Source organism: Paroedura picta, chromosome 4 (assembly GCF_049243985.1).
Source record: "Paroedura picta isolate Pp20150507F chromosome 4, Ppicta_v3.0, whole genome shotgun sequence".
Taxonomy (NCBI): domain Eukaryota; kingdom Metazoa; phylum Chordata; class Lepidosauria; order Squamata; family Gekkonidae; genus Paroedura; species Paroedura picta.
Genome location: NC_135372.1, coordinates 55033785 through 55060763, shown reverse-complemented (window position 1 = coordinate 55060763; position 26979 = coordinate 55033785). Strand labels below are relative to the sequence as shown.

General features: G+C 42.5%; 1 protein-coding gene and 1 long non-coding RNA gene across 2 annotated transcripts; both read left to right on the top strand.

Annotated features, from left to right (window-relative positions):
- Nucleotides 1–287: 287 nt before the first annotated feature.
- LOC143836789 (uncharacterized) lies at nucleotides 288–3098 on the top strand. The gene is made up of 5 exons (XR_013230736.1): nucleotides 288–306; nucleotides 968–1006; nucleotides 1696–1734; nucleotides 1837–1875; nucleotides 3059–3098. It is a non-coding gene; the product is annotated as an uncharacterized LOC143836789 (long non-coding RNA).
- Nucleotides 3099–8600: 5502 nt separating this feature from the next.
- LOC143836661 (uncharacterized) lies at nucleotides 8601–26886 on the top strand. Its single transcript, XM_077336210.1, has 15 exons — nucleotides 8601–8654; nucleotides 9843–9893; nucleotides 10441–10473; nucleotides 13074–13115; nucleotides 13249–13284; nucleotides 14010–14051; nucleotides 15091–15132; nucleotides 16668–16703; nucleotides 17243–17281; nucleotides 19160–19192; nucleotides 20285–20311; nucleotides 23917–23952; nucleotides 24226–24270; nucleotides 26557–26598; nucleotides 26707–26886. Exons 1-15 carry the CDS (start codon nucleotides 8601–8603, stop codon nucleotides 26779–26781), a joined length of 633 nt encoding a protein of 210 aa, XP_077192325.1. The 3' UTR covers nucleotides 26782–26886.
- Nucleotides 26887–26979: the final 93 nt, after the last annotated feature.

Genomic DNA, 26979 nt, shown 5'->3' with positions numbered 1-26979 from the left:
TTAAAATATGTATATTTATGTAATGTGACCATATATTTCTATGTTGTGACTTCTGGTGACATGACTTCTGGGGGTGTGGCAGAGAGATGTAGCCTCCTGACATCATTTCCAGGGTTTCTCAAAGCCTGAAGAATGTTTCAGGGGTTTCTCAATGGTAAAAAGGTTGAGAAAGGCTGATCTAAGAAAAACAAATTATGATAAAAAGTCCTCAGACATGATGCTATACTTCTCTTTTTTTCAAAGAAAATGATGATAGATTGATTTCTTCCTTAGGGGTATACGTATGATGGTAATCGTTGCAATCAGGTAAGTTTTTGGTTTCTAAAACCTTTATCTAAATCACCTCTTATGAGTTGAATCCATTGACACAAGAATCATGGCTCTTTCCTGTGTCCTTCCCCTACAGCCCTTTGTGAAGAAAGTTTATTAGCTACAAGGGTCAGAAGGCTATAGTGGGGAGGGAGAAAAATTATTCCTTCTTTATCCCATCAGTGAAGCTTCTCTGATGAAAGACAAAAAAAGGTTTCCTTCTCCACTGCCACCTCCCAACCCATATGCCTATTAGATCACCTGAGTCCTGTGATCTTGGGAATAAACTTTCCCAGGTCAGAAAGGACTGCTGCCAAGTGTTTGTGTGTGTGCAGGGGGTGGACTGACAGCATTTTCTGCTGACTGATCATGGAATCCAACCCAGTAGTTAGAACTGTGGTGTTGCAGAACTCATGCACAGATTTAGGCTTCTGTCCATGAATCACATTTCTGGATTAAGTCCCTTCATATGCAGAATGGTTCTCTCTAAGGAAACCCCCACATCTAGTGCTCAAGCTGGATATTCCTGTTTCTCTATCTCTAAAAACTATTTTGGTTGTCCAGGAGATACACCTACTATCTGTTGTTTTATGTGTGTTGAATGAAATGTATTTTAGGTTTTAAATTCAAATTCTGCTTTGAATTCACTTGCCGGCAGGTTGGATCATCATCTCAACAAAGTTATGGAAGTAGTCAGGTAAAGAGATTCCCTTCTCTTTACATCTCAGAATATTACACTCCTAGAACTATTGTTTGGCTTCTCATTCTTATAAGTTCTGACACATAACGTATAGTTTGCTGGTTGTTCTTTGCCTTTTAATGTGGAAAAATCTGGATAAATTCCCCTTGCCTTATTCCCATCTTCAAATTGCATTTTTTGGTGTAAACAACTGTAAAGAAAAATTGATTGAAATTGTATTCACTAACTATGTGGTACTGAGGAGCAAGATTGTGTCCACTGCACTTATCCCTCCACTCAATTAGGAGAAGCCATGACTGTACATAGGATCAACATATGCAGTTGTTGGCCCTGCTTTTTGTAAGGCATCCAGTTGCGTGAAAGAGCTTGTGAATGTTCCATTGTTTCATACCTCCTACAGAATGTATAGAGGGGAAAGTCAGGGGACACAATCATATTTATCCCCTCTGTGCATTCTGAGAATGCAGCCTGAAGAGGTGAACTCTTGTCTTGATCAGTTCTATTCCAACTACGTGTACTGCATATTTTATGGGGGTGGATCAACATCTCAACAAAGTTGTGAAAACAACCCGGTAAAGAAGATTTTTCTTTTCATCGTATGCTATTGTAGTTCATTTTAAAAGGCTTCTGAGCTAGCCAAAACATTTTTGAATGTAATGAAATATTTCTAATTGTTTTCTTTCTAGGGTGGCTCATCATCCCAGCAAAATTATGGAAGTAGTCAGGTAAAGCTGCTTTTCAAGTACCTATTTCTTTCCGTATGGCTACTGCAAGCGTTTCCACTTTAAAAGGTCCCAATTTGAGGCAAATAATGTTTTCTCTTGCAGGGTGGATCATCGTACCAGCCAAGTTATGGAAGCAACCAGGTAAGGTAGATCTCTCTACTAGTCTTCTACTATTACAGACCTACACTGCTGCTTAGCTTGTAATTTTTAAAGGTACTGGCAAAATGAAATATTTGTATTTTCATTCCAGGGTGGAAGTTATGGAAGCAACCAGATAAAGCTGATCTTTCTATAAAACTCACCCTATTGCAAAATTGTTGCTTTGCTTGGCATTCTTAAAGGTTCTGGTCTGGAAGACCCAACAAGACAGATCTGATCTAGGATTAGGTTTGTGGAAAAGGTTGTGTTTCCCATGAATGGTCATCACAGTCTCTACTGGATACTACTGGAACCAGCTTCTCTGCTTGAGAAACAGGTGGAAGAGATTGCCAGTGGTGCTTTCCTACAGTTTAGGCTCATCTGCCAATGTTGACCATTCCTGTAGAAAGTGGATCTGGCCACAGTTATGTATTGTATACCATGTGCAGATGTCTTCAGAAATGTTTTGGAAATTTCACGTGATGCAAACTGAGCTCACCTGGCTGAGCATATCTCCCCAGTGTTACATCAGCAGTACCATATCAATTTGTTTCAAGGACCAGTTTAAACATCTAGTGCTGACTTTTAAAGCCCTAATCAGCCCAAGACTAGGGTGTCTGTGGGACCAGAGTTTCACCCATATGAACCTGCTCATAACTTAAGGTCATATTCTGAGGTCACAGGCCTGCATGGAGTGAAATCATATTGGTAGCTTGAGGGGAAGGGCACTTTCTGTTGTGAATGAGTTGACTCAAACAACTTCTTTGGCTTCTTTGTTTGGCCTTCTGGAAATTGATTAAAATGTTATTCTAGTTGAGGGGGTTTAATGTAAAACTTTGCTGCAATTTGAATTGGTGTACTGCCTATTGGTTTGTTTCTTTTTGATCTCTCATTTTGTTGTTATATATTATGGAGGTTTTATAGCTGAGCAGTTGTTTGGCATCATCTTTTGTATTTTTAAAAATATTAATCTTTATGGTAATGGTATTGCAATATTGACCTCTTTTAGCTATTTTTTACTACTCGGGTTATCTATGACAGTTTGTCAGGCTAATTTTGTAGTTTTCTAGTTTTGTTTCTTTGTTTTTGCTTTAAATTTTGTTAGCTATTCTGGGTACCCTTGAGGCAGAATGGAGGGGCAAACATGTCTTAAATAAGTAAATATTTTCATTGGCTTGTTTTCTAGGGTGGATCATCATGGCAGCCAGGCTATGGAAGCAGCCAGGTGAAGACACTTCTCTCTAAATCTCACCCTGTTGCTTTTTGTCCAGGATAGGGTCCTGTGATCCCAGGCAAATTTTGCAGGGGTGCTATAGGGAGGAAAAAGCTCTGCTTGCACAACCATTGGGCCCATTTCTGTGTGATCAAAAACACTAGGTTGCAGAGAGCAGGGTGTTGCATCACAGTACAGTCATGTAGCTCAGCAATAAGGAGTTGCATGACATTTTTGTAAGCATCTCCTTAGTGGTACCTGCTTCCTGGAGGTCTGCATTTGCCCCCAAAATATAATTTTTTAAATAAACACAAAATAAATCAGAGGGAATAAAACATTTAAAATCAGGACAATGGGGATACAGGGTTAATAACAGAGCTCTAAAACTGTTTTTATTTATTTGTTTGTTTGTTTATTATTTTGACTTATTGCCCGCCACTCTCATAACTGGCTTGTGATGGGTTACAACAGTCCATTAAAACCCCCATTAAAACCCATCCGGATATTCATCAGTACAGACTCCTAAAACAGACTCCTAAAACAATTTGAAAAACCATGGTAGTCACTGACCCGCAAGCCCCTCAAAGATCTAATATAGGAGTGGGAGGAGAGAGCTCAGATCACATGGCGGGTGCTATGCCCTTAACGCTGGGAGGAGGCATCAGGTATTCTATCTAAATTGGGAAAGCTAGAGGTCTGTCTTCAGTTTTGCCATAACAGAAAAGGCACACACAGAGAGAGATGTCATTCTCTATTGAGAGGAGATGCCGTTTTCCTTGCCTGACTGCAGCTTCAAAAGGTCAATTGTACATCTTATTGTTGCCATGATTGTTGGCCAGTTGGTGTCTTCCAGTGTGCTCATGCCCCACAGAGGGCAAGAGGGTGGTGTGCACACTGGAAGGACTGTGTGACCAACAATCCAATTTAGAGGGCCATTTCGCACGGCTTCAAAATAGCACAATGGTTGCTAATTGAAAACGCTACTAATTTGCCTTAACGCACGACGTCGCAGACAATCTGCAACACTCCTGAAACCAATCAGCAAAAAGCGCTTCGTTGTAGCGCTTTCAGGGGAATCCAGAAAAGTGGATTCACCCTCCGGATAGTGATACACTCCTGCAACCAATCTGCAACACTAGCGCTAAAGACCTGTGCGTTACCATTGTTGCGGGTTCTTCAAAGTCCCTCGTCCTGAGCCTGTCCTCCAAACTTTTTTTTTTCTCCGAGCGAGCGGGGATAAACGCACCAGCGAGCCTCTTTCTGTTTAGAGGCTTCCCTGGCTTCAGTCCTTCACCTTTAGTCACTAAGCACAAACCACATAAAAGCCCGTTTGCTGAAATAAAGTCCCTTTATTTTTTACACATTAATTCAGCCGAAAATCGGGCCCGTGAGAGGGGGGGGGATTTTTTTTTTATCACTCGAGGCAGCGTGCCAACGATCATACAATCAAACGACAGCTCACATTAGGCAGCTGGATGGGTCTCTCCGTTGCAACGAATCTACCTAGATTCGTTGCTATGGGTCTGTTTTTTTTTTTTTAAACCTTTCTTAAAGGGAAAGGGGCTGTTTGGGAGCATGCTAACGGCTGCCCATTGGCTGCTTGACGGCCAGGGGCGGGACGAGCTTGGCAATAGCGCTTCCTTTCTAGCGATTTCTGCCGAGACCGGAAGCCTATGGGAAACGCTAAAAAACGCAACTGATTCCACTACAAAGGCAGGTATGCATAACGACGAATTCCACTATTTTAAATGGCGATTTTTCATTCCGCAAACAATTTGCAACAAAGATCCCCGTGCGAAAAGGCTCAGAGAGTTTACTTGTACATATATGATTCCTTGCCAGAATGAATAAAGGTAAAGATATCCCCTGTGCAAGAACCGGTCATGTCTGACCCTTGGGGTGACGCCCTCTAGCGTTTTCATGGCAGACTCAATATGGGGTGGTTTGCCAGTGCCTTCCCCAGTCATTACTGTTTACCCCCCAGCAAGCTGGGTACTCATTTTACCGACCTTGGAAGGATGGAAGGCTGAGTCAACCTTGAGCCGGCTGCTGGGATCGAACTCCCAGCCTCATGGGCAGAGCTTTCAGACTGCATGTCTGCTGCCTTACCACTCTGCGCCACGAGAGGCTCTATGAATATATCTTGATTAATAAAATTCTATAAAATGAAGAGATTATAATGAATATTTTCTTTCCTGGTTTTCCACAGGGCAGTTCCAGTTCTCAAGGAAACCGCAATCCTTGTGATGGGGTATGCCTCTTTCTTGTGGTTTGAGACATTTGGATAAAAATAGCCTGATAGTGGGAGCTTTCGTATGTGCAGTGGGCCTATGTGAATACAGAGTAATCACTGGGTTATCTGAATCTAGTATAAAGTTGGATTCACACAAACACTGTTTTCCATATGACATGTAACATTTGGCTAATGGTAGAGGTAATGGTAGATATTGCTCTTAGAAATTAATTTAGCCTCAGTTCTCTCAGTGTACCCTGAAGGACTGATTTTTAAACAAGGGTGGGATGTGATGTGTGGAAGGAATCTGATTTTACAAAATTGACATACCTGTTGGCTGCCCAAAGTAGTTGCTTTATTGCTTTATTGCAAAGGCAATTTTAGAAACAGACTAGAATGGATGATTGCTGAATTACAAGTTATTACAACATTTAGGACAATGGCACTCCCAGGGCTTAACAGAAATATTGAATTTTTATCTTAATACACATGCTAAGTCACTCAATGTTTGTATCTGTTTGTTAACACTTTTATGTATGCTAATTTGTTGCTATTTGCTAGGTTTTACTTACCACTTTCACCCAATCTTAGCTATAGTTATCGTTATAGTTATGCATCCTGACACCAATTCGCCCTTTCTGGCAACTAACATACCTTCACACCTATATGTAATGGGTGGCGATTTTCAACATATCTGAAGAAATGCCCAGGCACACAACAGCTGATACCCAGAATTAAACTTTGTTGGTCTTAAAAGTACCACTGGACTCAAACTTTGTTCTGTTGCTTCAGACCAACGCCTGAATCTATAATAACAGATTAGACAGAGAACTAAATTTGCATCCTAAGTCAGTCCGTATGCTTCCCCAGAAGTTATTTTCAAAGAGGGGTATGTTTACAATATTTTGATAGTATTTCAACTAAAATTTTGTTTTCCCTCCCAGAGCAGTTATTCTGGTACAGCATATAGCAGCAGCAACTGTCCACAGGTAAAACCACTTCTTTTCTGCTCCCTTACTTCTCATTGCTTAAATAGAGCACTAGAAGGCTCCTGTGATACATCTGTCTCTGTGCTGCAGTACAACTGCCCAAACAGTTTGCATAACAAGCTGTTGATTTTCTGATTGTTCCTTTTGCAGGGTGGATCTTCCCAGCAAAGTTTTGGCAACAGTCAGGTAAGGCACAGCATTTATGTTAATGCAAAACTGACTCCCCCCCCCCCCCCCGTACACCATAAAAAACTAGGTGGGGGGGGGGGAATGTGTTACATTTGCACAGCTATTTCCAGTCATACATGTGTGTGCGCAGACACACAGATCACTATTAAGGGTTCTTATATTCAGAGTTGGGGTGCTCATAGGAAACCTCATTCATATGACTGTGCTCAGGCATGGATCGGGCAAGGGAGAATTTCCCAGCAGAGTCATTTCTGCTGAGGAAATGGATAGTTTACTGTTTTTCATAAAATTGAATGAGTTCCCAAAAGTTATAGCTGTTGGTTAGCCCCATGTATTCTCAACTTCTGATATTGGAAGAATACTTCTTCCTCTGAATTGAACTTTAGGGACTCTCCACTTTTACACACAAAACACTTAATCATAGTGCACACAAAATGTAAGGCTACCTGCTCTCTGAAGAGCCCAGTCCCTGTGTCCCTAAACGAGACCCAGTGCTGGGGCCTGCCTCCTCCGAGAGCACGGCGTTGCCCTATCTCTCTGCAGTGGGACTGCTAGAATGATCCATTTGCAGGCTTCAGGCAGCATACGCTGGGCCTGCAAAAGAGTTTTTATTTTTTTAAATTAATTTATATCTTGTGGAAATACAGATAACAGATAAATACACCCTAGCATGTAGTCTGGAGACTGCCCTTTTAATCTATCAAGTGCTTTAAAAAAGGGGTTGCATTCAGATATCATAACCCTCTATTTATCCATGATGGACATAAACACAGCTTGTTTTTGTGATCACATGCTCCTTTGCTCCCCCCCCCGCCCGCCCGCACACACACACACACACACACACACACACACACACACACACTTCTCTTCCCCTTGCACACAGAGTATGATTAAGAGCTTCCTGGTCAAACCCTGTTGTGATGCTCAAATATAGGAACCTCAGCAAATAGGAATTTGCTTCCAGTCCTCACCATAAACTGAGATTCTGAGCCATTCCCAATTTAAAATCCCAGTTTGAAGGGTGTGCACAACTGTGAAAACAAGCTGTGTTCATGCTCTTCATGAGCAAATAAAGATCTGCATGACATTTGAATGCACCTTTACTTCAAATCCCAACTGAGAAATGTGTGGTTTATTCTTTTTAAGGGTGGATATCAATCATCACAAAGCTATGGTAACAAGGTATGTAACTTACCTTTTTCTCATTTGGAGCCATGACTTTCTGTTTCCCTTTTAAAAATCTGGAACAAAAATGCTGTTAGTCCATGTCAGAGGAAGTGTCATAAGAATCCATAGGATCATAAACCTTTGAATTAATATAAAGGTCCCTACAAACAGGTATTCTAATAACTGAATTAATGGTGCAATCATACGAAACATTGTTTCTAGTATGATAAATTATGTTGACCACATTTAGTTCCCAACAATGAAGTACCCGTCTTGTATAATTTTTGACAGAGAGGACAAATCAGGAGAACACCTAAATTTCTGGTCTTCCATAAATATTCCATAGAGATTTAGGAAACTCATGGTTCCTAGATAAGGAAAATCATGGGGAAGGCAATGCCCTATTCAGTTATTGATCCAGACTCTGAATGTCGGATGTGATTCAAATGGTCTTACACATGTTCCATCTGAGGCTGATTCTGTGGGGACTTCCCCTACATGAACAGCAGTATGCTTCCATAATAAAGGGGATAGTCCAAATAACACTGTGTTCAGTTCAAGCACAACTCCTCCAGCATCCAGCACCTTTACTCTGGAGAAAATATAATCTAATTTTCTTCAAAGGAGAGAGTGGCTGTGAGTGGAATGTCCATCTGGACACTTTCCGGTAGTCATCCCAGGGAAGGGGTAAGCACTTCAGTGTGACAGGTCTAATTTAAGCAATGCCCACTTTCAGCTCTTTAAAGGGTTCCTTTAGTTTCTTTAATTAGCTGCACTAAAATCTTTCAGTGCAGCTAAACGCGGGGGGCAGAAGGGGAAGGAGTCCTTTAAAGGGCCAAAAGGGGCTGTTGTTTGCTGGTGGGAGCCCCTGCAAATTGTGGCAGGAAGCAACATTTAGTGGGGTGTGACAGTAGAGCAAATATTATGGGAATAGGTCATGTGGACACCGTTTTCACCTGTTCTTCTGTTGCTTGTTGTTGCTTCTTCCATGGTGGGAGAACATTTCACATACCTATATGGAAGCAGTCAGAATATAAATTGCAGGTGCATTCTAATTTAAATACTGTGACATTTGTACAGCTTTAAGTAGTTTTCGGTTTTATAGGAGAATCCATAAACAATTCAAGGCAAGCATGACTACTTTCACCTTATGAGCCGCACTCTCTGGGTGCTCTGAAATCTTAGCCAATACTGCCCTCTGTAGTCTGCTGTGTGCTTTCAGAAGAAGACACATTGCAATTAAGAATAAAAGAATGAAAAACTGGTCAAATAAACCTGCAGACAGCTCATTCTTGATGTTCCTTCTAATTTCACACCACCACCACCCATTGAGTGGAGCAGACTACATCCTGAGCAGAATGTAACTGCCGTAATCTTAAAATGAGCTACGGGTAATGCAAGACCCTGAGTGGCTCCAGAGGGCTGCTGAACAGGGCTGCCTGGGTTAAGAGTCCGCTTGGCATAGTGGTTAAGAGCAGCCGCATCTAATCTGGAAAACCAGGTTTAATTCCCCACTCCTCCACATGCAGCCATTTAGGTGACCTTGAGCCAGTCAAGTTCTCTCAGAGCTGTCTCAGTCCCTCCTACTTCACAGGGTGTTCATTGTGGGGGGAGGAAGGGTAGGCAATTATAAGCCATTTTGAGACTTCTTCACATAGTAAAAAGCAGGGTACAAAAAAAACAGCTCTTCTCTTAATAAGTGGCCATTCCAACGTACAGCTCAGAGGGAATACTGTTCACCATGAGTTGGTTCATCATAGATAACTCTGGAAACAAGTGAGGAAGTGAATGAACCCATCTCCCAATCAAAGACAGATTCATATCTCTTCACATCATGCCAAGGGTGCATTAAGTCTCCAAGGCTGGAGACAGATAATCTTTTTTAAAGACAACTGAAGCCACCATGATAGAGACATCAGGGTCCACAATACACATGTACAGGTGCTCTGCTCTTTTGACAAGAGTTGACAGAGGGTAAAGAAGAAGGCATTTGTGTGAATTTATGAACATGAACACAAATGGCTCTAACATAATGGCTCTGATCATCTACTCCCCACCAGAATAAGACCGCTCTTTTATGAAATTGCCTTAGTTGGACCATTGGTTTCCATCTCCATCCGCTGTATTGGGATAGCTCTTCTTTTGTCAAAATAACTGATTTCCTATTTTTCGTTCTCAGCCGGGTTCTCAGATTTCTGGCGGACGCTACAGCAGTAATGATTGCAATGTTGTAAGTAATCTTTCTATAACCCATTTTATACATTGTCCTTAGTCTTCCTCAAGCCTGCCTCTTAATCAGTTAGTGATGTCACTTCCGGTGTGTGTGACAGGGAGACATGACCAGTTGGCCACTTCTGGATTTTCTTGAAGCCTGAAAAATTATTTTGGGGCTCCTCTATGGTCAAAAGGTTGAAAAAGGGTGGGGTAGAGTGTTGGACTAGGGTCCAGGAGACTCTGCTGTGGAAGCTTCCTGGGTGACCCTGGGCCACTCTCAGCCTCATCTACCTCACAGGGTTGTTATGAGGATAAAATAGAGCTTGGGCCCCCAATGGGGAGAAATGTGGGGCCTAAATGAAGTAAATAAATACCATCCTTGTGGACTAGTAGCACAGTTTATTCAAAGATTTGATTGTCTCTTTTAAGTGGTTAATGTCTTGTACAATTAACATCAAGTCTGAGGATTCAAGTCATTTCCTATATACCACAAATAGACATAGCTTTCTTGGTGCTCTGGTACAAAACACTAAATCTCCAAAACCTCTGTTTGTTTCTCCCAGGGTGATGCCAAAAGTTACGGTGAAAAAGCTCTGGTAAATCATACTTTCAAAATTACATTCTAAGCAGCTTGTTATTTTAAACTGTACGTATTGTAGTTCCAATTAGTCAAAAGATATTGACTGTTTTCCAGACTTGAGCACTGTGGTCATCATGTATGTCAGGGCTTGGCTAATGCATATAGGGTAGCTGATGCTAGTAGTAATTCATACCCTCATAGGCTTGGTTTGCTTCAAAGAATGTTATTCTGTGAGCTTTCATAGAACCCAGAAATACCTTTTTGAAAACGCTACAGAAAACACTACTGAAGTGGAAAAGTGTAGAGTACTTACTTAAAATAGGTTTAAGTGATAGTCACTTATGGCTCAGGACCTCATGTGGCTGTTTGAGGTTCTACATCTCCTGACCACCATTCTTCAGTGTAGCATCCACCACTTGTTTCAGGAATGTTGTCAAGAGCATTGTGCAGCTTTTAGTTGGCAGGTGGTTCCCATCTTAAATCAGCTGCCACTGGAAGATGTGAACATTCCTGAGCTTCAGGCCTCATGCCAGAGATGGATATAAAGAGATAGTTGACTCCAACTCTCTGCAACTTCTGGGCTCTCAAGTAGGGTATCCAACCTCCAAGTGGGACCAGGAGACCTCTCAGAAAAACAGCTGATCTCCAAGCTATAGAGATCAGTTTCCCTGGAGAAAAGAGCTGCTCTGGAGGATAAGGTCTATGGAATTACAACCCTCTTCTCCACAAACCCTGCCCTCCACAACTCTGCCCAACTCAGAGTTGGAAATACTAACCTCAGCACTTGGGTGTCTTTTAATATAGGGTAGCATTTCTCTTTTAACATTTCATCTAATAAAGAACTGTGGAGAACATGAAAGCTTGTGCATAATTTTGGCTCATAATTTGGACTTGTAAGGCCTTCCCCTCACTCCAAGTAAACAAGGTTAAGGCTAAAGGTTCAGTGGTGCTGCAGAGAGACAAATAAATGTTTTTAGTTATATCTTTCCAAATAATAAAACATGTACCATACTGGCTCATGACTCGCCTCTTAAAACAGGAGATGATTGGCCATGATGGGGTGATATTCTACCAGTAGGAAAAAGGCAGTCTGAGGACTCTGCCCAGCAACCACTGACAAAACAGACTGACTTTTTCCTATTGGTAGAACATGCCCCACTATGGGAGAAACTGCTTCCTTCCCAACTGGAGTTTCTCTTTTGCTGCAGCCAGATGGTGTGAGGAGATGTGACCAACGCTGCTCCTAGCTGTTTGGACATGAGAGAGCCCATGCCCCTGTGTGCCTGCCCTGTGCTTCTCCAGGGGTCGCCTGTCCCAGGATGCAGCTTGGCCTCCATGGAGCACCCCAGCCCTTTGGCCCTCCTGTGCCTTCTCTCCCTCACTGACATGCACACTGGCAAGGTGGAGGGGTGTGACACCACCTGCCCCACCGTCTCCAAGAGATGCCCACCTGCACTCCCTTGCCAGGCAGCCAAGCTCAGACAGGCCTCTGAACCACGTGGTGAATCAAGGAGCCAAGCCAAGGCTCTGGAATCCCAGAGGTATAGACTCCCCCATCCCCAAGCCTTAACAAGCACAGGAGCAGCCCTAGGGCTGGCTGCCTTGGTGTGTCCACTGACTACCTTCTGTTCTGTCCCATCCTCGAGGGGGGCATTGCCCTGCTTCGTTCACACAACAATCACCCTGTGAGGTGGGCCAGGTGGAGGGAGAACAGTTTTCTGGAGTCCATTGTATTTCCTCCCACAACAGGCATCATTACTAGTATTTACTATAATTATCATTCCCACCTACGGTTGAGGACATTCCTGGAGATCTGCAGGACAGAGCCTGGAGAGGGCAGAGTTTGAGGAGAGGAGGGAGTTCAGCAAAGATTTGCTGCCATAGAATCCACCATCCACATCTGCCATTTTCTCCCCTGGAACTGATCTCTTTGGTTTGCAAATTAGTCATAATTTTGGGAGAACTCTATGTCCTCCCTGAAGGTTGGTGACCCTAACACTAATAGCTATATCTTACAATGTGTGGTGTTTGATGGGTGGGATGACCCACTGGACACACAGAAGTCATTGAACTCTTTTGGTTGATTGACATTGCAAATGTATTTCACAATTTCACAATTGTGCTCATTGATTTTTATATTATAACATTCATAGACCTACAGCCAGCCAGCACAACTTCTACAGTGCCCAATTAGGGCCTTGATAAACTTGTGTTTGTCACCCACTTGGGACTGTAAAATGAAAGAGGCATTGTCAAGCATCCAGCTATTTGGAGGGATGTGGCTTGCTGGAATAGGGTTGCCAGACCAAATCTGACAAATTATTGGAAGGTTGGGGGTGAGGACATGTAAGGCATGACATTTGCTACATCACTTCTGGATAAAACCAGAGTTTCTGGTGATTCCTGGAGCTATTTCTGGGTTCTTCCGAGAAGTGACATTGCAACACAGCTGAGGGTGCCTTGTTTGCTTGTTTAAAAAAATTCTCCTGCTGTCTCTCAGAGCAGTGCCAGGCAACTAGGGCAGCCCTAATTATGAAGGTCCCTCAAAAAATTTGGAGGGGGGGGGAAATCTGATTTCATTTCATTTACTTCATTCCACCTCTATTATTTTAACAGAGCTCAGCAAACTGCAGAGGCAAAAGGGCTGTTGATGCTCAAGTAAGTACTCTCTCAATTACTACAGATAGGATGAATCCCCCAATATGCTTCTGTACAATGTTAATTTGTAGAACAAGAGAAGCATGGCTTAGTATCTGTTAATTTTGGTTTATGCTTTTTTTCCTGTTTACAGAATGCACCTAAAGATTTCATCACAAAGATTCAAGAAGTAAGAGAGACCTCCTACTATATCCCACATATGCTACATGTATAAACTGACCTCCTGCTCCTCTTCAAACTCCCTCACTGAACTCTCAACTCTCAGCTGCCATGTTGGAAGCCCCTGTTTCAAAGTACAGGGTGTAGGCCCTGGGGTGCCAGCCCCAAGGAAACCGGTGTGCCTTTTCGTGGAGCTTGACCTCTAATGGATGCTGAGTAACATTTGTGAGCTGTGGTTCCACCCCCTGGAGTTACAGGAGTCAGGTGACTCTCTTCAGGCAGCAGATACCCCTCCCAGCAGGACCATGTTCTTGAGTCTACAGCAGGAACTCGAAGGAGATTTTCCGACAACAATACTTCAAACACCTGAAGAGTGACATGAGCTCAAGCACATATAGGCACACACCCCTCTGTGCATTTCGCAACAGTTCCAAACTCAAGTCCCCTATTAGAATCCTCCATTCCAAAGGTTTAGATGCAAACCCTGGGACACCATTGACAAAAGCTCTTCCAAAGTAAAGCCAAATGCACACCAGATAATCCTTACCAGGGATTTTGGCAGCATTGAGCCTTTTGCATCCACAACGGCAGATGGGTGATAGTGAAATGATTGTTTTCCAGCACTAAAAAAAGAGGAATATTCATGAGCATTCTTATTAAAAGTATAATAGATCACAGTGATCTGTTCAGTGATTCCTATAATTAGTACTTAGCATCCTTTACTTTTTTCCACAGGCTGCATCTCGTGCTCTAATAAGGAAGACTCGTAGTGAAAAAGTAAGCAGTGCCCTAATTCTGTAGTCACTGGTTTGTGAAGCAGACCCTAATGTCATGTACTGCATTAAAGTTCCCCCAAATAGGCAAACTCAGGACTTTAGACAAGAGATTCAGAAGTTTATTTCAGGTTAGAAACTTACAGGAACACAGCATAACTGGAAAGCCCTGCAGTGCTTTAGACAAGGATCTCACAGTTCAAAAGGTACTTTACAGAAAGAACTCCCCTGCCCCCAAAAATGCGCAGCAAGGAATCAATGGGGCCGCCAGTTGCCGTGGAGGAGAGCAGGCTGGAGGGAGACGCGAATGCTCCAGCAGCCCGTAGAGGGTGTGCACTGCACTTACGCAGCACACACAGCGTAAAGGAGGCAGGCAGGACCCACGGCACCTATAAAGGCGCCTTGCATATGGGTCCTGGCCTCTTCGCCCAGCACACCGCAGAGCAGCTTCCCTCCCACCCTATGTGATAGATAAACAGCCTTGAGGCTGTGTCTGAGGTAGATGGTTCATGGTTAATATTTCATCACAGGTGCGGGTTTCACATGGAATGGAGTCTTTTAGCAGGGAGTCTGGTGGGTGATCGGACTCCCTGGGGTTCAGGGCCTCCATAAGAGGCAGCATGTAAACAAGTGCAGCTGACCTGGCTGGGGGCCACGAGCTCATTTCCAGGCATCCTGGGAGAAGCCAAGTGAGGTGGGCGCCAGGTGACTCCCCCTTATAGGTAGCCTCCTGTAGGGCGGACTTCAGTAGACAAGGGGATCTGCTCTCCCAGCTGGGAATGGTGCAAGTCCCCAGGGTGCCTATGGACTCCACTGACTGCTAGGTCAGGCTCCGTCTCCCATGCTGCGCCAACCATGCTGTGGGGAGGTAATAAAGCTATGGTGTGGCACTGGTTGTGGCGGGAGCGAACGGCCGCTTTGGGCACCGAAGCGCCCAACCCTACTTGTTATTGATAAGTATCCTGATTTAGAGAGCAAGCATAAAGGTATTAATACATAGCATGAGATCAATTAATATTTGGTGTACTTTACTCTTTTCACAGGCTGCATCTCGTGCTCTAGTACGGAAGGCACAACATGACAAAGTAAGCACCACTCATACATGTTTCCTTGGCTTTTGATACTGTGTTCCATTGCTGTGTTCCATTCCATTCCATTTTAGCTGAGTCCCACAATCTCAAAGAGCCTCTTGTGGCGAAGAGTGGTAAGGCAGCCGTCTGAAAGCTCTGCCCATGAGGCTGGGAGTTCAATCCCAGCAGCCGGCTCAAGGTTGACTCAGCCTTCCATCCTTCTGAGGTCGGTAAAATGAGTACCCAGCTTGCTGGGGGGAAAATGGTAATGACTGGGGAAGGCACTGGCAAACCACCCCGTATTGAAAACGCTAGAGGACCCCCAAGGGTCAGACATGACTCGGTGCTTGCACAGGGAATACCTTTACCTTTACCTTTACAATCTCAAAACATGAAAGAAAACTGCCAGAAGATGACATTTTACTGCAAAGAGTCCTCTGCTTGTGACAGCCGTCTTCTTCATGTGTACTCAGTAGCTGCTTGGTCACAGATAATGGATTATCTCACTCCTGCCTGGTGTTGCAATTTCTTCTTTGTGCTAAGCAATACTATGTAACATTTTGTCTTTCACACATGTAGGATAATGTACTTTCAATCTGCTTTTGCAGCTTCTAAAGTGCATTGAAAGTGCATTAACCGGTGTGTACAGAATGGGCCCCAGTCTCTCTGCAGCTGGGTGGCACAGCCATCAAAACACGGGACCGGTGTTACATAACACGGGGAAATGAACTTAGAAAATGCATATAGAAAGGAGCACCTGTGATTCTCTCAAAGAGGGTTTCTGATATGTTATCAGCCACAGTCGGATGCCTCCTTCCTCAGTGTTTGTGAGCTGGCAGTAAGGTTGGCATCCACCTCACCAGGGCTATTGCACTGGAATCCCTTTGCTGTAACTGCTAGGCTACTTGGTAGTGGCTAATCTGAATACATTGGTGGTCTTTTTCACCATGACGGTATGTGCAGTTCAGGCTCTCTTTCCATTCCATTTTCCACTGCCGATACAAAGCTTCATTTTATGCTTATCAGTTCAAATGTCTGAGCTGGCTGAGGCAGGTCATGCTACACTATTCCTCCCCCCCCCCCTCCAGTCAGGTCTGCCAATCCGTTTTGGTTTGCTTTGTCTATCAGTGCAAGAAACTTGTAGGAGTTGCTCCAATAAACCCCTCCTCTCTCACTTTCCTGTACCGTGTTATGTATAAAAAGTAACTGGATGATACGGACACATTTCTGATCTCACCCCAGTTCTGCCTCCCCACCCACCTTTCAGCGCTGGGATAAAAATGTATGCTGGCACATGCGGGGGAACTCCCAGGCAGCCATGTTCATAGGAGAAGATGTGATCAGACATTTCATATGAGGAAGAGTTCATTCGGATTACAATCTGTGCAACTGCTTTCTGAGGAGTGTTCCATATTGTAGCACTACACAAAGCGGCTGAAGAGTTAGAATATACCTATTTATACCTTGTTAGAATATACCTATTTATCTTCAAGGCTTTAAACAAAACCAGCACATTAAGTTTCCTTCCTTCGTTTTTTTTTCCCCTTCAGATCCGTACTCTAATCAGAAAAGCTCGGAGTGAAAAAGTAAGCACTGTCTGAGATGATGTCTTCCATTTTGACTTTGACTGTCTGTCTGAGAACCTGGCAATGTGTGCTATACATGGGGTCACCCTAAACAGAGTTAAAGCCTTCCTAAATCCATTGAAGCCAGTGAGTTCAATGAGTGCTAAGACAGCACTGATATACTAACCAATGTCAAAATGAGGTGAGTTCAGAATGCAGAGTGGGGGGTTTCTGTTACATGTGGATGTTGGCCTAGGTGTGGTCTTGGGAAAAACCTGACAAAGAGCATGCCGTGGGCCTTGTTTCAGAGAGGGCTTCATCCACCACAGTGCAAACCCAGCCTTCTTAGCTCAGAGTATCCTTCTGAAAGACCCATGCCTATTACTTAAATTTATGGCATTTTATTGCTAGAACTGCTAGTCTTTTAAGTACGTGGTTTGTTTTATTCTTCTGGAGGCCAGTTAATAAGATTTTCCTCTTTCATTTCCTCTTTCAAATAACGTCATTGATTTAGCCCATTTTTATATAAGGAAATAATTAGCATTCTTGCTTTGTTGTAGAATGAAACATCTGCTCCACAAAGCAATAACAATGGCCAGGTAAGGACGTTAATTATGCTGTTGAAATTCACAAACACTAGGCTCTTAGTATGAATTTGCTTGCAATATGTGAGCGCTTTCTGCTAAAAGCAGAATATAATAATTGAAATAATTAAATAAATAATATGCATATATTGTGGGTATGTATTGTTGTCCAGGGGAGGGAAGGGTTGTCCATCATTAGAACGACATCCCCTCTATGATGTTTAAATGCTTGACTGCCAGCTAAGAGGGAAGAAACTAATATTTGCTATCATGCATGTTGGTCCTGCAAACATCACTCTATCAGACTGGCTCGTACAGAATGAAGGCAGTGGGAACCTTAATTACTGATAAGCAAGGGCCCCAAACTCCCATGGGCCCTGTTTTGGGTCTGCAGGGGCAGAGAGAGCGAGAAGTTATGAGGAGTCGCCAGTCCATCTGTGTCTCATGGCACAGCACAGCAGAGGTTGAGGAGAGGGGGGTGGGCTCCGTAGCTGCTCCATAGAGACATTTCCACAGGCCTGCCCAATCAGACATGGCCTGTTGTGGCAGCTGGCAGGACCTAACCAGTGGACTTTGTGGAGGGAGTTTTCATTCTGGTCCAGCTAGAAGAGTTATTAAGGACCCAGCTGTGCCACCTGGATAAGAGGTCAGGAGTGAACATTGCCTCTCACATACTTTCTTCTCCCCAGAGCAAATTCCATCTTCCCATTTTCAGTGCCACTGAGGCATTCAGTGAACCAGTAGGACCTGTATGGCACATGCATAGCTGCCTTCAAAACCGTGGTTCCAAGCCACCCTCTCTGCCTCTTCCACAGTACATCCCTCCTGCTGTAAAATATAAGGAACGACCAATTCAACAACCTGAGAGTAGGAAAACTCAAAATTCAGTGATGTCAGATCACATGGATGTTTTAGCACTGTACTTTCTGAGGAAAGATGGAAAAGAAAAGGAAGATACAGGGGTGCTCCTTTTCACTACAGCTACACAGCCTTTGTTCTTCTTAAATGAGGGATCTTGATGTCAGTGCTAAAGTATCTATTCAATATAGTCAAGGGAAGGGGTGCCCCCCAGGGGGCAAAGGGACATCATAGCTGACTTTCATGGTCACCAGAGATTCACCAGATGCAATGTTGTTCCTTAATTGCCTCTCTTTGGGATGCAGCAAATTCTACACAGGCTTCCTCACGAGTGCACCTGCCCATTTCTGCCCCTTTAGCTCCAGGAGGCTGAACTGTTCCTCTGCCTTGGAGCAGTTCCCTTAGGCCTGTCCCAGTCTTGTAGCCTTATCTTGCCTAAGGGCTCCATCTCCTCCTTTAGGCTCCTCTTTCTTCCTTCTTTGGACCATCAGCTTTGCATAGGCAGCTTCATTCCCTACCCAACTCCCCTGTCTGGCATTTCCCTTTTTATCCTTGTGTTGATCAAGCCTTGTTGCTCTCTTAACTCCTTGCCTTGCCTTACCCCACACCATCTGGGTTTGCACAAAGGTTGCTACTATCTTATTGTGTGGTGTCCTGCTCTATCCTAGAGAACCTGCTGCCTTTTGCCCAGTTAGTGGAACCTCCTCTGGCCTCCGCTGCCACCTTCGTGCTGCAGGGGGATTTAATTTAAAGGAGGGTACAGTCCCATGACCCATTTCCGATATCCTAAACAGTATGGTACTTTTTAAACACTTTTACTACTTCTGTGTTATGAAGATGTTCTTGTTGAATAGGCCTATATAATCTATGGTATATATTTTATACAAAAATTAGTAAGCTCTTTAATCACTGATATGTAAATTCAAAACCTTGGCCTGAATGGATGAATGAACAAACAAATGAACAAACATTTTATTTATTTGTTTAGATAAATCACATATTGAGACATGAATTTCAATTTTGCCTTCTTTATAGGATGGATCATTTATGATATCTGCCTATAGACAGGTAGGCAAATTGTCCCTTTGACTAAAACTTGATATTACTGTTTCTGTTGACTGAACATTAAAGTGGAGGCAAAAACCCTTGATTTTCTATTCCTGTCTGTCAAAAGCTCACCCTCCTACATCTAGCTGCCCGTGAGAATCCTCTCTTGCCTTTTTGTATCCTTTCTGTAGCCCATTTTGGTCATCTTCACTCATCTTGCCTTTGTCTCCTTGAGGAGCTAAAAGTAACAAATCTCTTTCTGACATTAATAGCATAACTTCCTTTTTCTTTCATTTCAAAGTCGTCAGGTACAGCATGATGCTATTGATGCAATCTGGTAATGCATACTGGTCAGGGATAAGATTTCACACACAGTATTCAATTGTCAAACTTTCTGAACACCATTCAGGAAAAAAAGTACCTATACAGCTAACCAGTGCTTATTCTCTACTCATTGTTTACTTTGGCGCAACTGTTAATGCCATTAATATACATTTGTGGCAATTACTTTTTACTGTACTAGAAGATTCCCAAACATTTTTATTATAGAAATAATAGCGACTTTTATCATGATTTCTGTGAAGATTAATGGCATAATTGTGCACATAGTAGAAATCTTGTATACTTTGTCTTCTGGTACAACTACTGAGCTTCAGAATTTCTACATGCATATGTTTTCCCATGGTTTTCTGTGCCTGCTGAAGTTTTCACGTTGAACTGAAATATGGACTAAACCAGTTCTAAAGGCACTCTTATATCTCATACAATTGTTACAGCTTTGTTTTAAATAACACTACGTGGAAATTTATATTACACTTTTTAAAACTTGATTTCTAAATATTTTCTTTATAACTTTAAAAGAGACTATGGAGAAAAATAAGGTCCTCTGTTCAAATAATATAATGTAAGAACCATTATTTCAGCATCACAAATGAAGAAAAATAGAAGACACTAAATATAAAAGATTGTGCAGTGGGAGTTGACTTATCTCTGCCATCTAGAAGGGAATAGGAATTCAAGTGGGAATAGGAATTCAAGGAATGACGTGTAAATGTTCCATTGCATGAGACTTGTTACAACAAAGATGCAACTAAATGTTTTATATCTCTACAGAGAGAATGTGTTTGCCCTGGTGCACAGGTAACAGATATTCTTCTCTAAATACATAGCATTTATTGTTTGTCACTTAATACATCCCTGATCTGTGCTTTTTTGCCATACATAACACAGCTCTGTTTCCCCTAAGATGTGATGGTTTTTTTGCAGTAAAAGGAAAATACATACTTGGAATTTATGCAAAAGAAACATATTGAACCTCAGGCTTGGTATTCACAGTGGCTTGGGAGCTCAAAACCTGATACTTTCACAAAACCCATTTCCACATGGATCTTTATTGCAGAATGCACCTCATTGCACCGAGGAAGAAAGCAATTGCACCAATCGTTTTATTAGTGTAACCCACAAAATTCTCCATGGATGCAAACAACTCCATTTCTTGGTTAGGATAGTTGAACTTTATTTACCCTGTGGTATTTTACTCACTGAAACACTGCAGTGAGAAAATAACACCATTGCTGGGAACAAAGGAAACGTCCTGTTCTTGAAAATGAATGTGATTACCATTTTTACAGGGCTCTTTTTCTTACAAATATAGAGGTAGGAGAGAAGTAAGTACACTTTCTACGCTTATTCCAATGTGTCTTTATCTTTTTTTTTTAAGGCTCAGTTCAAAGAATCCACTGTATCATTGTTTGGACAGCCATGAACAAATCACAGATTATTAATGCACTCTCCCCCCTCTACTTTCACATGCAGCTTCTTTCTCAGTTAGCTGTTTAATGTTATTTATAATTTGCCATCAATCTAACAACCTAGTACTCCCCCACACACACGCACACATACACACCCTTTATACAGATTAAAAAATCCATGAGGAGCACCTAGGGCTAGGTCAGATGTTTCTGAGAATTTATTAAGCACCTCCAACTAAACAGAAAAGATCTTCAAATTGAAAAGGAAAAGATTAGCTCACTAGGTCTTGTGAGTCTTCTTCATGAGCTTTTGGCCACCATTTTGGTTGCCTCAGTAGCTCTAGCCAACCCAAAGGTGGCCTTACAAGCTCTCCGTGCTTTAAATTTCTTTTCTGTTTTATGGCAGAAATAGAAGTCAGAAAAAAGAAGAAGAGAGAAACCACAGATACTGTGAAGAGGAGTAATGACAGGCCATGGGGGTTGCAGGGGTGGGGCAGAAAAGTGATAATTGGAGAGAACGGAGAGGGGAAGGAAGCAGAAACAAAGGCAGAGGGCAAGATAAAGCAAGGGCTAGCATAGGGAAAAGAAAAAGAGTCAGAGGAAGTGTAGTAAAGCATAGTAAAAGGTAGGACAACTAGGAGCCAGCAAAGAGGGGGAACAGGAGACAACATGGTAATTGGAAGAGATAGGATTCCCCCCTTGTGTCCATGTAGCTCCTGATTCAAGCCTGCAAACCATGGTGGTATAGTGCTTGCTTTCCAAATCAGATTCAGAAACTATGGTTTGATGTAGTTTGAGCTATGGTCTTTCTAGTTTGCTTTTCTGAGTCAAATGTTGTGTTGCAAACTATGATTGGTGCTAAACAAGAAGCAAAGGGAAAAGCTGCATTGAAGAGCACATGAGGGAATGTATTACACCCACATTTAGTTAGGACAAGGTAGGATGGGTTGCACACTGACCATAAAACTGAATGTTACTGAAGATTTTATTGCAAACTGTACAAATGATCACTGCACTGTAGGTGCCTTAGTCAATAGTACATTTGTAGTTGTGAGCAACTAGGCCAGTGTTAAGAACCAGTGGCTCAACTACAGATATGCATGTTCTCAAAAATTGTATTTAACCACTTCAGTTGGGAATGGACACCATGTCAGCAAAGTGTGTGGACTTTACATAGATACAAGGCTCCCGCTTACTAGCTCGGTTCATCAAGGTGTCAAAGGACTTAAAGACACAGATACAATACTTAAGTTAAATGAACATTTTAAATACATTGTATAATCATTAAAAATATGCCGGGTCCTTGGCAGGTGGAGTGCCATTGTATGGAATGAGTACAAAGGTACTTGAAAGCACAATAAAGCTGAGCTTTGTGCTGGGCTGCAGGCTGGAGTTTGAGCTGGGGCAGGTTGCCCCACCACTTCCTGTTCCCGCATGGGGGAATATGTGGCCCAGTGCACCTTGTCTACTCCCAGATTTGTGCTCCCACACGGGAGCTGGGGCAGTGAAGTTCCCAGTGTGGAAATGGTCCAGGAAAAGCATGCCAGTTAAGGACCCTTTACAATAAGACAGCATTGAAACAAATGGGACAAGTGGCAAAAGACACATGAGTCAAAGTATGAGTGCTCCCTTGAAGCATTTCTTCTCACTTTGGTTTTGGCTCCCTTGTTCCAGTGTCAGTCTTTTGCGTGTTCTTTTCTTCATTACATATAGTCTGTTCTCAGAGCTGGTTTTTTTTAATTTCTTGATTAAATACTTGCTGGATGTGGTTGTATCCAGGAGTGCGTTAAGGATTTGCGGGGCCTGTAACACCAAAGTAATTTTAAGGATTTGCGGGGCCCTAGCAGAGTACAGTTGCAGCAGTTGCAGCCAGACTGGAGGCAGAGGGGATCTCCCACAGTGGAAGGGGCGTCACTCCAAATATCCTTAAAGAGAAAAAAGGGGGCAGAGAAGCTACAGCCCTGATCCATGGGGGAAAGGCACTGTGTGGGGCTCCTGGAAGCACAGGGGCTGTAGCATGTGCTACAAGGATAAACCAGCCCTGATTGTATCTATTTACCTTTCTGCTCAATTTTTCTTATTCTTAGATGTTTGATGTACTGTACTCAGTCATAGGGGAGTAAAGGGAAGTTATAGCCAGGTTTAATTTCAAAACAATTGTTTTTAAATACTATGAAATGCTGGAGAGGAAGCACATGGGATGCTGGTGAGGAAATAATGATGTACAGTCCACACATGCATTTCCTTTCATTTTAAAAAAGATTGTGTAACAAAGAGTGGGGCAGTGGTTAAGAGCTTCTTAAGTGGTTAGGTGTGAGGCTTCCATCCTATTCTACTCCATTGCCGTACTAAGAAGCATCAATTGTGTCAGACCCTTGTATGTTATGTATAGAGTAGAAATTTTATTACAGTTTGCACCAGGCATATAACAGAGGAAATTATACAATGCATCCGAGATAAAACATGATATTAAAATGCATATATATATATATATATATATATATATATATATATATATATATAATTAAAAGTTATTTTAAAACTTGGTAGTAAAATGTATAGTGGATTTTTAAAACTAGAGCAGAAATAACTTTGAGCTTGAAACAAAATCCTCATTTTTCATGGCGGACCCTACCAGCTCCACAAACTCTACATACTATTGAACAAAATTTAGCAACAGGTTTAGTGATTTTGGGGGATTCTTGTATGTTACATAGATAATGCCATCTTCTTACATGCATAGTTGTAAATTGCTAGCATGTGTGCATCCTGTAAGCCTACTTAATGCCAGCAGGTTTACAACATTCAGGAATATATGTTGAACACTCGTTCATACTACTGAATCACATCAGAAATGCATGATGGGGACCTTTTACATATGGAATGCTTCCAATAAATAACTTGGGAAGTATATAACTATTCCCCCCCCCCCCCAATAAACACACATACCAGGATTTAGAACAGTATAGCTAAACTTGTTTTCTCTTTCTCTAGGGATCTTCCTCTTATGGCAGCAGTACTTATGGTCAGGTGAATATTTGGTGCCCATTGCCTTAGAGTTGTACTAATATTATATTTACTGGCCACCAAAGATAAGAATTAAATAGTATTTAAATGTTTCCCCAATATTGTTACTGAAGCGATAATATGATAACACTGGTGTAACTGCCCCTGGTTTTCTTGCAGGGAATATGCAAAATGCATGGTTCCTTGTCGTATGCTGGATTTTTATCAAGTTGTATAAGGTCCAGGAAAGCATGTTGATGAGATGATACAAATACTCTGTTTTGTTTTTTAAAACAGGGTTCATCTTCCACATATGGCAGCAGTGGGAGCTCTTATGGACAGGTAAGTTTTACAAATTAATTTAGATACCTTATGCTGCACTCTTTCACTCTTTCTTCCCATGAGCCTTCCAAATTATGTACTGTTGTTGTCTTTAAAACATACATTTGCCCTCTCAGCTCAGCTTGAAACATATGAAGGTGGCACTTTCTTTTAACTATGATAGATATCTGATTTAAAACACTTGGAAGCCTAGATCCAACCTTTGTAGTCATCCTCGAAGCTCTGAGAGGAGGTCTGCTGGAACAGTCCTAACAATGTCTATGCTTGTGGTGTAAATGCCTGTAAAGGAGGTGCTATCTGAACCCCTTACAGGGGTCTCAGATTTCATAAGGCACACTGTTGGGTAAATCCCAATGGGTACACTTTTCAGGATTCAGGGATAGAGATGTACACCAGGAAAAAAATTGGTACTTTTAGGATTTGAGGTTTCCTGAATTGAATAAATCAAATTACTGATTTGGTATGTTAATTTGAGTTTGGCTGATTTGGGTAACTTGAGCCTATTTGGCCAAAAACAGCTGCCACGCAGTTGATTCTACTGTGGGGGAAACACTCTCGGGGGATCAGTTGTTTGGCAGCTCTGGAGGCATTTAGAGGGCCCTGGGTGACTTTAAATGCCCCCAGTTCCCACAAAACAACTGATCCTCAGGATCAGCTGTTTTGGCAAGGGCCTTTAAATGTCTCCCAGCATACCCCTCTGAGGCTATGGAGAGGCTGCTCTCTCTGCAGCCTGGCAGGTGTCTGGTAGGAAGCATTTAAACAGCCCCCCCCCCCTCAGGCTGGGGAGAGCAGATTCTCCACAGCCTGGACGGGGGTCAGGGAGGGATTTACAGAGCCTGCCAAACAGCTGAACCTGAGAATCAGTTATTTGGTGTACTCTCACTTCTCAACCCTTCCCAGGCTGCAGAAAGCAGGTTCTTTGTAGCTGCTTTGTAGATCAGCTGTTTGGTGGGCTCTCCCCCCACCCAGGCTGTAGATAACCTTCTATGAATTGCCTGCATTCTTCAGGGAGTTGAACTATATGACCCTGTGGATCCCTTCCAACGTTATGATTCTATGAATTCCCATTGTGAGCTGTATGAATTCCCAGTGCAAGCTCTCTAACTCTCCCATATGGAGGCAGTAGATAAAACACACAAGTAGGTTTTCACCAACAGCTCCTATGGAACAAAACTGAGCAAGTGGTCTGCAACATAGCTCTGGAGCTCAGGTATCTGGATCAAGTACATTCTCATACATCCGGTTTCATACTCCTTCCTTCCTTCTTTCTTATCTATTTCTTTTCTTCTTTCATGTCACCAGGAGCCAATGGTCCATTAAGGCAAAGGGGGCAGTGTTCCACCAGCCTTGGCTCCCCACTTTGTCTCTTTTAGAGTAAAACTAAAGTACAGTCACAGCCTCAACAAACTCACTTATCAACTCAAGGTCCCCTTCTTAATCAAGACGGGGTTTTTATTCTGAACCCAGCCAAGTTCCTCCCTATACTCACATCTAGAGGACTCTTTTTCTTGATGTCTCTTACTGGTATGGGCTGTTTTCTGAAGTTCTCCACAGCCTGGAAAAGGTCTGGGGGGAAGGCATTTAAAGAATCTGGCAAACCGCTGATCCTCAGGATCAGCAGTTTGGTGGGCTCTTTCTCAATCAGCCAAATTTCAAATCAGCCAAATCAAATCCAAATGAATTTGGGTTTGTCTGAGTCAACTGGTTTAAACTGATGTTTGATTTGACTTGGGTAAGCCTGAAAAGTACTCAACTTAACATTCATTCAAGTATTTTTGGTCTTATCCAGAAAAAATTGTTTATCGGGAATGCTCAGAAAGTAGTATTCTGTCCCTTTCAAGCCATTCTTAGGGCTCTGACAACCAACCTGCAAGGATTTGCCCAAAAATGTACTCTATTTCTTGACAGTGGGGAAAAATGGAGGATGAGAAATATATTGTACAAGTGGGAGGCCCATAAGACTTGCAGGGGGGAAGTCCCATGTCCCCCTCCCCATGGCTGAACTAGCAAGGCTCCAGGCCCCACCAACTAGCAGCTTGTGTTGCTGCCACTCCACCCTCACCCCAGACCCAGACCCAGAGCAGCTGCCAGCATCCTCTTCTTCTGATTAGGGCCTGCTGTAATTTTGTGCATTATTTTTAAAGTTATGCTAAAAATGTGCATTACTTTATCTCTAGACTAAATTCTTTCTGGTAGTTTTATATAAGCATAAAATTAACACCGTATAAAACCACCCCTCTCATGATTACAGTATCTTTTCTGAAGTTTTCTCTCTTTTCTGCACAGAGTGGATCATATGGCAGTGGCAGCCCTGGATCATATGGGCAGGTAAAAACTTGGAATATATTGTAATATTTCAATAAAAGTTTTTTTTTTTTTAATTGAAACCTTCTCACCCTGCACCTTTTTTTGAAAATAATGTCTCCTTTTGCACAGGGAAGACCGTATGTTGGCAGTGGCACGTCATATGGGCAGGTGAAAACTCATAAATATATTGCATTGTTCCAATAAAAATGAATGCACTTTTTAAAGAGGATGTTTTTTTAACCAGATGCATTTCCCCTCCTTGTAAAAAAAATATCTCTTTTTGTACAGGGTGGACCATATGCTAGCAGCGGTGCATCATATGGACAGGTGAAAACTCTTAAATGTATTGTTCCAATTATGATACTTTTAAAATTGGAACCTTGTTTAATTGAAAACATTTCC